This window comes from Bombyx mori, chromosome 10 (genome assembly GCF_030269925.1).
Source record: "Bombyx mori chromosome 10, ASM3026992v2".
Taxonomy (NCBI): domain Eukaryota; kingdom Metazoa; phylum Arthropoda; class Insecta; order Lepidoptera; family Bombycidae; genus Bombyx; species Bombyx mori.
This window is the reverse complement of record NC_085116.1, coordinates 9,606,825-9,621,543: the sequence shown is the minus strand read 5'-3', so window position 1 is coordinate 9,621,543 and position 14,719 is coordinate 9,606,825. Positions and strand designations below refer to the sequence as shown.

The 14,719-nt window shown below is 38.5% G+C and overlaps 1 protein-coding gene across 2 annotated transcripts; it reads right to left on the bottom strand.

The window, feature by feature from the left end:
- Positions 1–908: 908 nt before the first annotated feature.
- Positions 909–14,663, bottom strand: LOC101745075 (methylosome protein WDR77). 2 transcript variants are annotated; one of them, XM_004924821.5, is made up of 7 exons: positions 14,570–14,663; positions 12,087–12,231; positions 11,738–11,904; positions 2,867–3,049; positions 2,333–2,498; positions 1,741–1,912; positions 909–1,616 (listed from the first exon to the last, which is right to left on the bottom strand). In XM_004924821.5, exons 2-7 carry the CDS (start codon positions 12,196–12,198, stop codon positions 1,415–1,417), a joined length of 1,002 nt encoding a protein of 333 aa, XP_004924878.2. In that variant the 5' UTR covers positions 12,199–12,231; positions 14,570–14,663; the 3' UTR covers positions 909–1,414. The 2 variants fall into 2 exon arrangements, with proteins under 2 accessions (XP_004924878.2, XP_037869113.1); XM_038013185.2 differs by lacking the exon at positions 14,570–14,663 and having other exon boundaries at positions 12,087–14,556.
- Positions 14,664–14,719: the final 56 nt, after the last annotated feature.

Below are 14,719 nucleotides of genomic sequence, written 5' to 3'. Positions count from 1 at the left end.
TTTACTTAAATTTGTATAGAGTTGGCCACTAGGGAACGCTGACATTCTGATCATCTTCATAATAACTGCTTTCAATTTATCTTAAGTATTTACCTGACGTTTCTGCATATTCTTTACTCTATCCTAGTTTCCACTCTCCTTCCGACGAACTCTCTACTTTCAAGTTTTTACAGCAGTTAAGCGGTCCCTATGTATAACCAACTAATATCATAAATTATTTTATGAAAGAAGTTTCCCCTTTAACTAAGAGTTTGGCAAATTCTGTATGTCTAGTTTTTTTTTTTTTTTTTTTTATTATTATTGCTCTAGCAGGCAGACAAGCATACGGCCCACCTGATGGTAAGTGGTTATCGTCCCTCATCGACGTCAGCAAATGCCAGGAGCAGAGCCAAGCCGCTGCCTACCGCTATGTTTTTATATTTAGACAAGTTACAACTATTTATTACTGGTGGTAGGACCTCTTGTGAGTCCGCACGGGTAGGTACCACCACCCCGCCTATTTCTGCCGTGAAGCAGTAATGTGTTACGGTTTGAAGGGCGGGGCAGCCGCTGTAACTACACTGAGACCTTAGAACTTATATCTCAAGGTGGGTGGCACATTTACGTTGTAGATGTCTATGAGATCCAGTAACCACTTAAAACCAGGTGGGCTCAAATTACTAGTTTATTATGGTATTGTGATTTTTACATTGATCTCTAATACGTAATATTAATTTTGATACATAATATTAAGCATACATAATACAACTACACTAAGACATTCTTTATTTATCGTCTTTGATCTTTTGAACATTACACGACCCACCTGATGGTGAGCGGTTACTGTCTGTGCTGGATGTCAAAAATGATAAGAAAGCGCTACCTATCAATTGAAATTCAACTCGTATATAAAAATGAAAACCTTGATAGATGGATTTTGAATGATTTAATTTGCGACCAAATTAAACTTGGTAATCTATATGCATAAAAATTTATTGGTATTCATTAGCTTAAAAATAATAAGATCCTTATTTTAATTTTTGGAACAAAGCGAATTTAAGTTATTGTTTAAATTATATTACTTTCACTTTATTGGACAGCCTTCGGGCCAATGTTCAATGTTTCAAAATATTGAGCTTATTAAAAAAAAATTATTTTATGGAGTTAAAAGTTCTTAAGAGAAATATTAACGGAATACAATTTGTTTGAGCATGATACAAAACATTTCCTCTTTGAAAACGATAACTTTTATATATGATGTTCTCTCTATGGTTATTTTATTTATCCAAAAGACGAATTAAAGCCACAGACTGTAAAAATAAAGTAAAAGCGCGAAGATCAGTAACTATGGCTCATCTATAATGCTGTTTTCTCATAAAAATAAATTTGTAACTTTAAAGATAATTCACAATATTCCACACTTCCGTATTAAGCACTAATCTGATGGAAGATTGTGTGATTTAACAGTTCCATCCCATCCGACTGAATGAAGTTTTCTCTCGTTTGTATCCCAAGCAACTCCTCTCACTAAGTTAGTGTGCGAGTTGTTGCGGTAAATTATTTTAGCTTTGTCATCCACTGGTATATTGCATACTGTCAATGTTGTATTATCACAGCATACTGCTACTTTGTCATTCCTGAAAGAAGTTTTTATATATACAACCAATTTGTCCTCTCTCAACTTAGTTCTTCATCAATCAATAAAGTTTAGTAAAAAAAAATTTTGAAATTTATTGAATAAGACAGAACATTAAAACTTACTCAGGATTGAGGAAAATTTTGTGAACAGCTGCTGGAAATTCAAATAATTTCAGTGTGGAGTCCACATATCGAATATCTACTGAATATAACATTCCTGCTTCATCTCCAAAAAGTAATTTGTTTTCATCTACCCACTGCAAACATCGGATACTGCAGTCATTCTTTGTTATATCTATCAGAAAGAAAAATATATGTTCTATTTTTTGCCATCTGAGCTGAATGGCACTACCGTGAAGTACCATTTAGCACGGCCATATCGTTAATTACCGAAAAGAACTCTTTCTAGAAATTTCTAAGTTTTGAAACAGTGAATAAAGGAGCTTATTTCTGAGCTATAAGGTTGCTGTTTGTAAATATTTAATTAATATGTTTGCTTCTGCTCTTAAATGGCAAATTAAAAAACATGCACATTAAATAGGTGTTAAGCATACATACATATATATAGTACACAATATGTAAAGAAATATGTGTATTATATGAAAATCTGTGAAATGATAACTGAAATCTATTGGAATAAAATTGGTCAAAATTTGTTAATAAGCAGTCTTGGGAGTATTATTCTTGAGGTTCTTATTTAAGACTTAATACTAACCTAAAACAGCTTTATCAATATTCTCATCCCACAAAGACATATATTCATCCATAGATGCTGTGGCAAATGTTGTTGTTGATTTTGGCCGAACTGATACTCCATATATTTGTTTACTGTGTGCTGCCTTGTAATTTCTAACACAAGTCGTCTCTTTCACATCCCATATCTGAAAATTAAATATAAATAGCATTATGATAGAGAGCATCGTGATTCAGAGACTTAGGTTTTTCAATCTGTATTTGATTGTCCATATAGTTAAATTTGATAGTGAGTAATCTCAGTCACCGAATGATTTCATCAAAACTAGGTACATAGCCAAGAAGCTGCCTACTGATAGACATTACATGTATTGAAAAGTTGCTAACACGTTCTGCTGCTGATATATTTAGTACCTTATACACTAAACTAATTCGTTAATGAGAGACAATACAAAGAAACCGTCTTAGACAGTATTAACAATTAACATAATAACATGCACGTTTGAACAAATAGAAAATTCAGTTTTAACAATTTCTAAATATTATTAAAAAATACCTTTGCATTCCCATCAGCCCCTACTGTCACATATTCAAAGCCAGGTTCCAAACAGTCTATAGCCATAATAGAGTCATCATGCTCTGCTACTGACATTTCTTTTACCCGTATTGACCATGCATTATCTTCTTGATTCTTTTTGGAGAAAATACTCATTGAACCATTGTCTTCACATATTATGACCTGTAAAATAGATATATATATATATATATATTTAAATCGATGAAGACTTCTTGCGTCTTTTCATAGTCGAACCCTGTTGCATCCACCGTTTCCAATGGGTTTTAAACTATTATTCGTGCGAATATAGTTACATTGGTGTCATGTGAATTCTATTACCAACAATAAATTTTATTTAAATTCAAAAATAAGATATTCAATTTGAAATAATTTTCGCTGGTTTTTTGCATCCGTTCATGATGGAAATCATGGGTCACATTGTATATTTCTGTATTTGTTCCATACATTTCATCAGTTTTTCGAAATCCATCCAAATGTATGGATATATCGGTTCCGTATATTGTCCTGTATTTATTCTATGCATTCTACTAATTACATGACTACTTTCTATATTTGAGATTATATTGGTACCGAATATTTTTTCTGTATGTACTCCATAAATTGTTTTGAGGTTGCTGCTTCCTCCTAAACTTATAGTAATATCGATACCGTATACTTTTTGGAGTGCTGCCGTCTTCGATTAATGTAATAAATAATAGATCCCAATGAACCAATCCCAAGAACCATCTCCTTTTATGAAGTCAATTAAAATAAAATTTATGTAGCTTTGGGTTTGGATGCCGGCTTTTTTTCCTATTCGCCGGTAGCCTAGGAGACTATTTCAGTTACGACCTTACGGGTAGGTGAGCTCATGGCTTCAACCTGAGAGAATTTGCTAACACCAGCCCTAACAAGAGCTGTGCTTCGCTGAATCTATCACCGAAACGGAATTGCGACCCACCGAGATGACAATGGTTTATCGATAGCGAACACACTCTTCAAACAACATCCACGCAGGCTTTACACTTGAACTTCACCTCAATACCGAAATCAAATTGACTATATACTTATAAAATCAAGGTGGAGTGGTGGAGCCGACTACGGATCCGATCCTCGTCTCTAAATTCCAACTTAAACTTCAGGTTGCAAGGAAAATTAATGAATGCGAAATAATTGCTCCTCATAACACCCAAAATTTTTTTGTATCTTTCGAAAAGTTGAAAAGAAATGCAAATTGAACGGCATGATCAACTGACGGCTGAAGAATTTTGGAATAGAACAAAAGCAATGATTTGAGAAGCAGTGAAAATATCTAAACCTGCCAAATCTGAAACCAAAAAATATCAGCACTGGATGAGTGCTGAAGCTTTACCGTTGGTGGAAGAGAGACGACACAAAAAGCACAGGGAGTTGAAGTGCAAATACTGAACAAACTGGTGCTAACATTCAAAGAGCCTGTAGGAGGGATAAAAATAACTTTCTGCTCGAAAGTTGAAGCGCATGTTGAAAAACACGAAGCAAGAGATTTGTACCGGAAAATTAGTGTAATCACCAAGACTTTAAGTGTTAGACCTGGGCTGTTGAGAAATCGGATGGATGTGTAGTAGTAACAGAGCTAGAAGACTTTCAGACCGATGAAAAGAATATTGCCAAGCTCTCTTCTTTGACCCCGACTGCAAAATTTTCCCCCCAACGACATCAGATATCCAAGAACGCGAACCAGAAATACTGAAAGAAGAAGTTCGTCATGCCATCAAACACCTTAAAACTGGAAAAGCAGTAGGAAGTGATAACATCCCAATCTAGACAGTTAAAGATTTTGGCCAGAGTGGTGTCGAAATCTTCCATGCAATTTGTAACAAGATATGGAAATCTGGCACCTGGCTTACAGAATGGACGCACTCCCTTTTTATTTCTTTGCATAAGAAAGGTTCGACAAGGAAGTGTAGCAATTATCGTCTTATTGCCCTGATATCAATCACACTGTAGCAAAATTCTACATATTCTTAATGAACGTTTAAAAAGCTGTTTAGCAACACAAATAGCCCCAGAGCAAGCTGGCTTTGTAAAGGGGAAGGAAACAAGAGAATCGATCTTGATTGTGCGACAAATAATAGAGAAGCCGAGAGAGTTCAACATGCAAACGTTCATTTGCTTTGTTGACTTTCAAACAGCATTTGACTCTTAAATGGCCACATTTATGGAAAACCCTCGAAAATATGGGTGTGCCAAAACATCATACATTCAGTAAAGCTGGACAACGTTGCCTCATAACCTCTGCGTCCTAGCGCTGGAGTCCAGCAAGGGTGTATCTTGTCACCTCTCTTGTTTAACATTTACACTGAGGCAATTATGAGAATCGCTCTAGGTGACTGGACTCGGACACGGTGGGATCGTGCACCGGTTCCCGGTCGTGCGCGGTGTTCCACAGGGGTTGGTGCTCGGCCCCCTTTTGTGGAATATCGGGTATGACTGGGTACTGAGGGGTGCCCTCCTCCCGGGCCTAAGCGTAATCTGTTACGCAGACGACACGTTGGTCGTGGCCCGGGGGGGGAGTTTTGCTGAGTCTGCCCGTCTTGCTACCGCTGGGGTGGCGCATGTCGTCGGCAAAATCAGGAGATTGGGCCTCGACGTGGCACTCAGTAAATCCGAGGCCATGTGGTTCCACAGGCCCCGGAGAGTGCCACCTGTCGATGCCCATATCGTGGTTGGAGGCGTCCGGATTGGGGTCGGGGTGCAGTTGAAGTACCTCGGCCTCATTCTGGACAGTCGTTGGACCTTCCGTGCTCATTTTCAGCACCTGGTCCCTCGTTTGTTGGGGGTGGCCGGCGCGTTAAGCCGGCTTCTGCCCAACGTCGGGGGGCCTGACCAGGTGACGCGCCGTCTCTATACGGGGGTGGTGCGATCAATGGCCCTATACGGGGCGCCTGTGTGGGGCCAGTCCCTGGCCGCGGGGGTGGCGAAGCTGCTGCAACGGCCGCAACGCACCATCGCGGTCAGGGTCATCCGTGGTTATCGCACCATCTCCTTTGAGGCGGCGTGTGTACTGGCTGGGACGCCGCCTTGGGCTCTGGAAGCGGAGGCGCTCGCCGCTGACTATCAGTGGCGGGCTGACCTTCGCGCCCGGGGCGTGGCGCGTCCCAGCCACAGTGTGGTCAGAGCGCGGAGGGCCCAATCTCGGCGGTCCGTGCTGGAGTCATGGTCCAGGCGGCTGGCTGATCCTTCGGCCGGTCGTAGGACCGTCGAGGCGATTCGCCCGGTCCTTGTGGATTGGGTGAATCGTGACAGAGGACGCCTCACTTTCCGGCTCACGCAGGTGCTCACTGGGCATGGTTGCTTCGGTGAGTTCCTGCACCGGATCAGAGCCGAGCCGACGGCAGAGTGCCACCATTGTGATTGCGACTTGGACACGGCAGAGCATACGCTCGTCGCCTGCCCCGCATGGGAGGGGTGGCGCCGTGTCCTCGTCGCAAAAGTAGGAAACGACTTGTCGTTGCCGAGTGTTGTGGCATCGATGCTCGGCAACGACGAGTCGTGGAAGGCGATGCTCGACTTCTGCGAGTGCACCATCTCGCAGAAGGAGGCGGCGGGGCGCGTGAGAGACGCACAATCCCGCCGCCGTCGAGCGGGGGCCAGGGAGGCGGATCTCGCCCAAGCCCTGGCCCTCTAAGTGTTTCGGGTCCCCCTCACATGTCGGTCTGGGGACCGGCGAAGGGGGCCTAAGAAGACGACGTGCAAGCTGCTCTGCACGCGTTTTACGCAAGAGCATCCGGGTGATGGAAGGCCGGCTATCCTCGACTCACGCTGGTTCTGGTCCAGCGGGGTATTCCGTAGGATAGCTCACTCTAACCGGCGCCATCTAGGCGGGCTTCGGATAGCCTGCCGACCGAGAGGGCTGGTGGTCGTGGCGCCGACGACCGCCGGTCCGGCGTCCCGAGGGGGAGGGTGATGGGAGAGATGTGCTCCGCACTAAACGCTTCACTTTCCCCCCTCTGCCTCTTCATGAGTTCTGTCTCATGCGAGGTTTGGACGTTGGTTGTTGAGCGACAGGAGGTTTTAGTCAGTTCGACTCTGACATGCTCCGCCCTCTATCCCCAGTGGAAGGCGGAAGTCCGGCGATTTCCTCCTGACCAAAAAAAAAAAAAAAAAAAGGTGACTGGACTGATGGTGTGCCCATTGGTGGCAAAAACATATGCAGTTTTCGTGATGCTGACGATACTAATCTGCTGGCTTGTAACCAATTGGCAATCAGATCTTTGCTACAAGCAAAAGAATTGCTAAATCGCGTCGAAACAGTTGCCTTGGTCTCCGAATCAACAGGCACAAAACCAAAATTATTATAGTGGACAAGCAATAACAATACCCCGGAGATTACCGAGATTGCAAGCTGTGAGGTCGTTTCATCTTATACCTACCTAGGTTCACTAGTGACTAACACTGGTGGTTCGGAGGAAAAAATTAAGCGGCGCATAATCATAACGCGATCGGCCTTATATAAACTCGGCTTGTAAGGACCGGAATATCACCAAGACCATCAATTTCCGATTGGTAAGGGCACTGGTGTTCCCCATCTTTTTATATGAGGTTGAGACCTGGACTGTGAAAGAAAGAAGAAGGATCGATGCATTCGCTAGCGACCGGGTTTTATCGTTAATTGACACGCTAAAAAGTAGTGGGGAGAGAGCGGAGCCTTGCGGAACTCCGGCCGAGATATCGAGTTCCCTCGACCCGATACGGAAACGAATGGCTCCACAAGAAGTCTCGTATGATGAGCACGAGACTGTCTGGCACGCCTATTTTATACAGTCTGTAAATTAAACCGTTGCGCCAGACTTTGTCGAATGCCTTCGCGATTTCGAAGAAGAGGGCCCTCGTGGAGAGGGGTCTACGCTATTTATCCCTATTAAGATGTGGTCTGTGAGGCAGTACGTTTGCTGAATACTAGGCTGCACTAAAAGTATCGGGAATGGAATATTTCCACTGTTCCTGTCATATTAAAATCTTTTTAATTGAAAACTCCTTGGTTTTAAAAATCGAATACCATTTATTTATTTAAAAAAAGATTCTCGGTCTTGTCACGAGGTTTTGTCAAACTTGTTTAGTCGTTGAGAAAATGGAATTGACTCGAGAAAATTCAAGAGCGATGATTTATTATGACTTTCGAAGTGGTTTAACACAAAAACAGTGTGTTGACCGGATGATTTCTGCATTTGGTGATGAAGCCCCATCCAAAACCACGATTTATCGCTGGTTTGCTGAGTTTCAACGTGAACGTGTCAAGCTCAGTGATGATCCCCGTCAAGGTCGTCCAAAAACTGCAGTCACCCAAGAAAACGTTGATGCTGTGCGTAAGCTGATTGAGGAAGATCGACATGTGACATACCGCGAAATTCAAGCAACTTTAGACATTGGCATAAGTCAAATACAAATAATCTTGCATGAACAATTAGGTGTAAAAAAGTTGTTTTCCCGATGGATACCGCATTCGCTCTGTGAAAAGCAAAAAGCGACTCGCGTTACTTGGTGGGTCAGAACTCTCGAAAGATTCCACGCAGGATCCTCAAATGCTGTATACAACATTGTATCAGGTGACGAATCCTGGATATACGCTTACCAACCCGAAACAAAAAACCAGTCACGAGTTTGGGTGTTCGAAAATGAGTTAAAGCCAACAAAAATTGTTCGTTCACGGAGTGTTGCAAAAAAAAATGGTGGCCACGTTTGTCTCCAAAACCGGCCATGTTACGACTATTCCTCTTGAGGGACAAAGAACGGTTAATGCAGAATGGTATGCTAGCATTTGTTTGCCACAGGTCGTTTCTGAACTCCGTAAAGAGAACTGCAACCGCCGCATCATCCTCCATCACGACGATGCGAGTTCTCACACCGCGCACAGAACAAAAGACTTTTTAGAGCAAGAAAACATAGAATTATTAGACCATCCGCCGTACAGCCCCGACCTAAGCCCTAATGATTTCTATACTTTCCCTAAAATAAAGAATAAATTGCGTGGACAGAGATTTTCATCACCTGAAGAAGCTGTGGACGCCTACAAAACGGCCAGACCCCAACTTCCGAATGGAATGGTTGCTTCAATGATTGGTTCCATCGTATGGAAAAATGTGTCAAATTTCGCGGAGAATACTTCGAAAAGCAATAAATACATTTTCAAATAATAATGTTGTGTCACTTCGTTAAATCCTGAAATTTTCAGTGCCGCCCTCGTACACGAGCGCTTTGCGTGGAATCCGAACTTTTCGTCGATCAGGATGCCTTTCTAGGAGATGAAGTCCCAGAGGCGTTTGCGTAATAGTCGCTCGTATAATTTGCCTAACACTGGGAGGATGCTGATCGGGTTGTACCTCGCGGATTCGTTTTTAGGTTTTCCAGGTTTGTGTATGCCGATAACGTTCTTTCTACACCCCGGGAAAGATGCAGTTCATTATAGCGGCATTTAAAATAGAAACTAACATGATTATTAGTTGGGGGGGGGGGGGGGGTTATAATTTTTTTAAAACGCGGCATTTGTTTCTGGCGGAGCCGGGGGCTTTCCTTTGTTGGAAGTTAGCGATTTTTTCTTTTACTCCGTTAATGGTAATGTGGGGTAACGCGTCTGAGGGTTTTTGGGAAGCTCTGGGTTCGACCTCCCTAGCAATTAACTCGGTTTGTTCGGGGTCCACGGCTTGAGCACTGACGGTGCACTGCTCCTGCAGAGCATCGGCTAATAACACTACCTTTTCATCGTTATCGAAAGCCGAGGGTTGGCCTGAGAGGCTTACGAAGGAATGTATATTGGCGATAGTTTCCGGTTTGAGGGTCCTAGCTAGTTGCCAGTACGCTTGGTGAGAGGGCGCGCGAAAATACGTGGTGTGCTTTTTAACATATTATTCAAATAACAATTCTTCATATCTGTCAGAAAAATATTTATAACTAATAACACCATGCACCCCACGCTTTTTTTACAATAAAATATATATTTTTTACACTATTTTCAATTAAAATTTATTAAAATTTATTTTCTATTTTTTAGTTGAATTTTATATAAAGCGAGTTTTTTAGTTTTTTTAAACTATTATTTATTTTTACAAATTAAGTGCATTTAAAACCATAATTATATAATTCAAAAAACAATACTCATATAATTAAATAACAAGTGTCGACAAAAAAGAACAAAAAACATTGCGAAAACTCAACATGAAAGGAGATTGCCATAGCAATTAAGATTAAGAATAAGAATTATTTAAAAACGACTAATTAGAGTAGTTTATTTTATCATTGGCTATAACTGAATAAACTTATGTAATGCGTATGTAAGCAACACTAGTTTGCATCCGCGGCTCCGCTCACGTGATTCGTTGATAAAAAGTATTATTATACATTCTCTAAAATACTGATATTCACACTATAGGCGTCGTTACGTCCGCGCCGGCCGGAAAAGAATTGCAAACAAAATCACGGCGCTTGCATGGCGCATGCTAACTCCGCCCCCTCACCCCTGTTGTTCCCGCGTTTCTCTTGGAACGGTGTCATTTTGTGTGACGTAATTAAATCACAAATTGGAATTGATAAAAACTTTTTTTATATACAGAAGCCAAATTATCGGTGCAATATACGTAAACAAAATATCCAATATACGCTACCGATATACGTCGCGGAGAAGCGACCTCCAAAATTCGCGTGCCAAACAGCGGAACTAAGAAATACGCTGAGAATCAATCCGGTGACAAAATAACGTCCATGCCAATATTTTACCCACGTATTGTACGGATCTTTCGGCTACCTCTGGCTGAATTTGAGAAATGGACAATCTTGCGTCCATATACAGGACGCAATAAGTCGGTCGGATGCAATATCATCGTTAAAAACCGCCATATAGGACGTAACATGAACTCCCGGATGGAAATATATATATATATATATATATATATATATATAATAGATATACACATAATAGATATAGATTTCAGCAGTGAAATGTATGAATTTCAGTTTGGATATAGAATATATGCATGACTCGTAATGGTTATTTCTGCAACTGATAAAATTATGTGGCAGTGATTATAATGTGGGGAAAATGCATAACATGTCTGAACCACGAACAAAATTCATCCCATAAAAAAGTATTTTACTTATATGCCTATGTGTAATTGCCATGTTATTCCATTTATCCTATATCAATTCATTGGCTTATCAAGTTTTGTACTTTTTTTTAACTAGACTTTTGAATATAAGATAATAATAATATACAATCTTGATACTTTAAAGGAAAAACTAATGGTTACATTATATGTAAAACCAGCCTTTGTCAGATTATTTTGTTTAATTAAATTGTTGGTCGCGTTTTTTTTTTAATTGTTGCCAGCTGAATCTATCACCAATTTTCACACATGATGATTGCCGACAAGGCTATTGATAACATGCACAATTTGAAAACTTAAATGTTCCAATTTTGTCATTAAAAATGGTGACCATAAAATAGCCAGATATTGTTTAAATAATAATAAATATTACATACATACATTACATACTATTATGACTATGACAAACAATTATAACGGAATTAATTTATTTTCTTACTTTTTGCAATCAGAGGATATTAGCGTAGTGAGCACTCTTGTAAATGTCCACTGAAAATTATTGTTGAATAATAGTGACACAGTCATGTATTCTTTGAGTGACAATTAAGAATGTTTTACCACAGTGGCAGATCGGCTATAGCTGCTACTCATATCATGTTTAATTACTTTTGTTTTATCCAATCCTAACTGTTAATGACAAAGACAATACTCTAGTGGCAGTTTTGGTCATATCATGTTTATTAATCTAATAGATTAAGACTATAAAAACGAATATGTATTTAATTAAATTCACCTTATCAGAATTTTCCATAAAACAGCCATCAGCCGTACCGCTGGTAAGCCACAAATCTTTATTTGTTTCATTTACATTTTTTGCTTCACCAACACTTTTGAATAGGCTAGCTGCCCCAGTCCAATAACGGCCTGTTAATTCTGAACATCCTATAAATACTGTACCATCTGCAATCAAACAAATATTTCCAATTGAAAGGATTTATTTAATAGTCTATTGAAATTTTTTGACACGTAATGGAATCTGTGATGTATTTTCTCTTATAAGTGAATTCTTCTTTTCATCGGTTGATTTAAGGGGTTAAATGAACAGGAAACGTTTATAAAACATAAAATATATTTTAGTTTACCAGCGTGTATGCGTATGTATTCTAAGTAGGCAAAAGAACTGGTTCCAGTCGTATCAGTACGGTACACTTCGGCATTCAGGTGTGGTGGCACAATTTTATTACATTGATCCATTTTAATCTACAAAAAAATTATATCTACTGAAAACATGGAGTTAATAAGTACCTACAACTGGAGTGCTGTCTAATGCCGAGAAATCGGTCTCGAAAGAGAATACTTTTTGGTCGCGGTGTCCTTGTCTAATGTGGTGACCATATAAAATTTATTTATAGGACAAAATTATACACATGCATCAGTTTTGAATTTACCTTAAGTAATTCTGTGTAGCCCTATGTAAATACAAAACACGTGCTTGCAATAGTTTATTTATGTAAATTCAATTCTAAACATTTCTTCGTCGTCATTTTAACTTTTTTTCGACGTTTTTTTTTGGAAATTGCTGCGTTGTCGAAAATCTAGCACTGAGTTTTATTACAAACATCATTACCTCAGTTCTATTACTTAAACTTCCTCAAATTCATGTTTAACGTCCGAATACTCAACCGCGACTTAAATATTATGTTGAACTTAATTACGCAATTCCTACTTTAATGTACTGGCTAAGTGGGCTGTGCAAATTAATATTTGACACACTGAGTGAGACACTGCAACACACATTATCGGGTGCTCTTTTCCTACATTCACATCTTCAATTGATTTAAAATTACTTGTATTTTTACTTCTGTGCTATTTTCATGACACGTGTATATTAAGTCTACTAGTTGCATTTTAGGAAATAAAACACAATGGGTAATAAAATGAAATTAACTAAAATTCATTTATTTGTTATATGTAGACAATTAAATAACTCTTAAATGACAAGTCAATACACATAACACAATACACATAGTACTTGATCTCTATTTACAAAATATTGGTTATATTATTATTATTATTAAGTTCAGTTAATTTTCTGTAGTCTTATAATATAACATTTCCTCTATTTTAAGTAAATTCTTTTTTTTCAACGAAATACATAATTTATTTTAATTAATATCTAAATGGACCATGAGTATCATTAAAATTTCGCAATTTAAATTTCAATTCAATTAAAAATTGCCATTTTTCTTTAATAAATCTTTTAAGTTTTTGTTTCAATACCTTAACATCTTGTCGTAATTTTGCTTTTCTCGGGGTATTTTTTATTTCTTGCGTTTGAGTACTTGATTCCTCTTGTTTGACCTTTATATAGGACATTTTCCAGAAATTCCAACGTTATACTTACTAGAAGATCCTCCTCGTTCGCTTAACGTCAGGCAAATGATATACATGCTTGCGTGCAACGCTATTCAATACAATAAAAAAGTTCAAAAAATACCACATGATGGCTCTTATAATATGAAAAATACATTGCAAAATTATAGTTTTCACGATTGTTTTTCCAAATTTAGTATATGACATAGATTAAGTACAATTTACAAGACAAATGGTATTAAATATTATAATGAGAAAAAATATCTCACATTTTAAAAATATATGCTCACACTAGTAAAAATTTATCAATGAATCTGACATATGGAAGGATATTCCACAAACTGGAGAGGATTCTCGCTTATAACCACTTACAATACAAGTGTTCACCATGATTACACGGAAACTTTCACGATTTTCGAAAAAAAACAAGCCACAAGCTGTATCAGTGCCCTTTTAACTTCAAACTACAAACGTAAATAGACGCCATTTTTCTTTTAATCCATTCATAGCTCTTTTTCGGTGATGCCAACAATTAATCTGGCTTCCCACCAAATTCAACATGAAAACCATCAGAAATCTACGTACCTACCATTAAATTTTCCATTAAACAGAGTTCTTATTAATATAGAACAATAATTTTTTTGTTAACGAGCTTTATTAATATATGATGTTCTATTAAAAATCAATATATATCATATAATCAATACTTCTCATATAATTTATTTTAATAAATTGTCATCATCAGAAACTAATTTCACCATAACTTTGTACGTTTATTTTGGACCAATTCAATTTTTTACGTTGATGGAAATTCTAAATTCTCGCAACATTTTCTAGTTAAGTTTAAGTCAAAGTCACATCGTTTAAATAATATGTATTTAGATATATTATTGTCATAAAATGTTTAAAATCCTGTAAAGTGGATTGATTTTAACCTTTTCGATAATTTTCAACAACGCCCAAGCTACTAAAAAATCCACTAACCACTAAATGCCATTTTTTATAAGTAAGATAGGGGTCCAAATTACGAGATTTTGTGGAAAATCCTCTAAGCTAGCAACACTGCTTTTTGTTTGTAAAATGTGCGAGAGGGACACCACCACTTAATAATCATTCTCTTTTCAGACCGTTTTTCCTTACATCTTTTGCTATTTAAAAATAAACTTTAAGTCATAGAGATAAAGTATATTTTTTGTTTTTATGTCAAACGAAGTAAGCACTCCAGTTAGGATAGTAACTCTATGACTGAAAATTACAAATTTAAAATTACGAGTTACAAGCACAGAGCAAATACAAAACACATTTTTTTTGTAGGTAATTTTTCGGCCACTGGCTACAACACCTTATAGCTTCAGTTTTTTTTAAAATAAAATGCGTATATAGGTAATCATCTGTTAAGAGG

Coding starts and splice junctions, on each gene's coding strand:
- LOC101745075 (XM_004924821.5), bottom strand. CDS start 12,198: ATGGATCAATGTAATAAAATTGTGCCACCACACCTGAATGCCGAAGTG. Junction 11,905..12,086: donor ATACATACGCATACACGCTG/GTAAACTAAAAT, acceptor GTTTGATTGCAG/ATGGTACAGTATTTATAGGA. Junction 1,617..1,740: donor AAAATTTTCCTCAATCCTGA/GTAAGTTTTAAT, acceptor AACTTCTTTCAG/GAATGACAAAGTAGCAGTAT.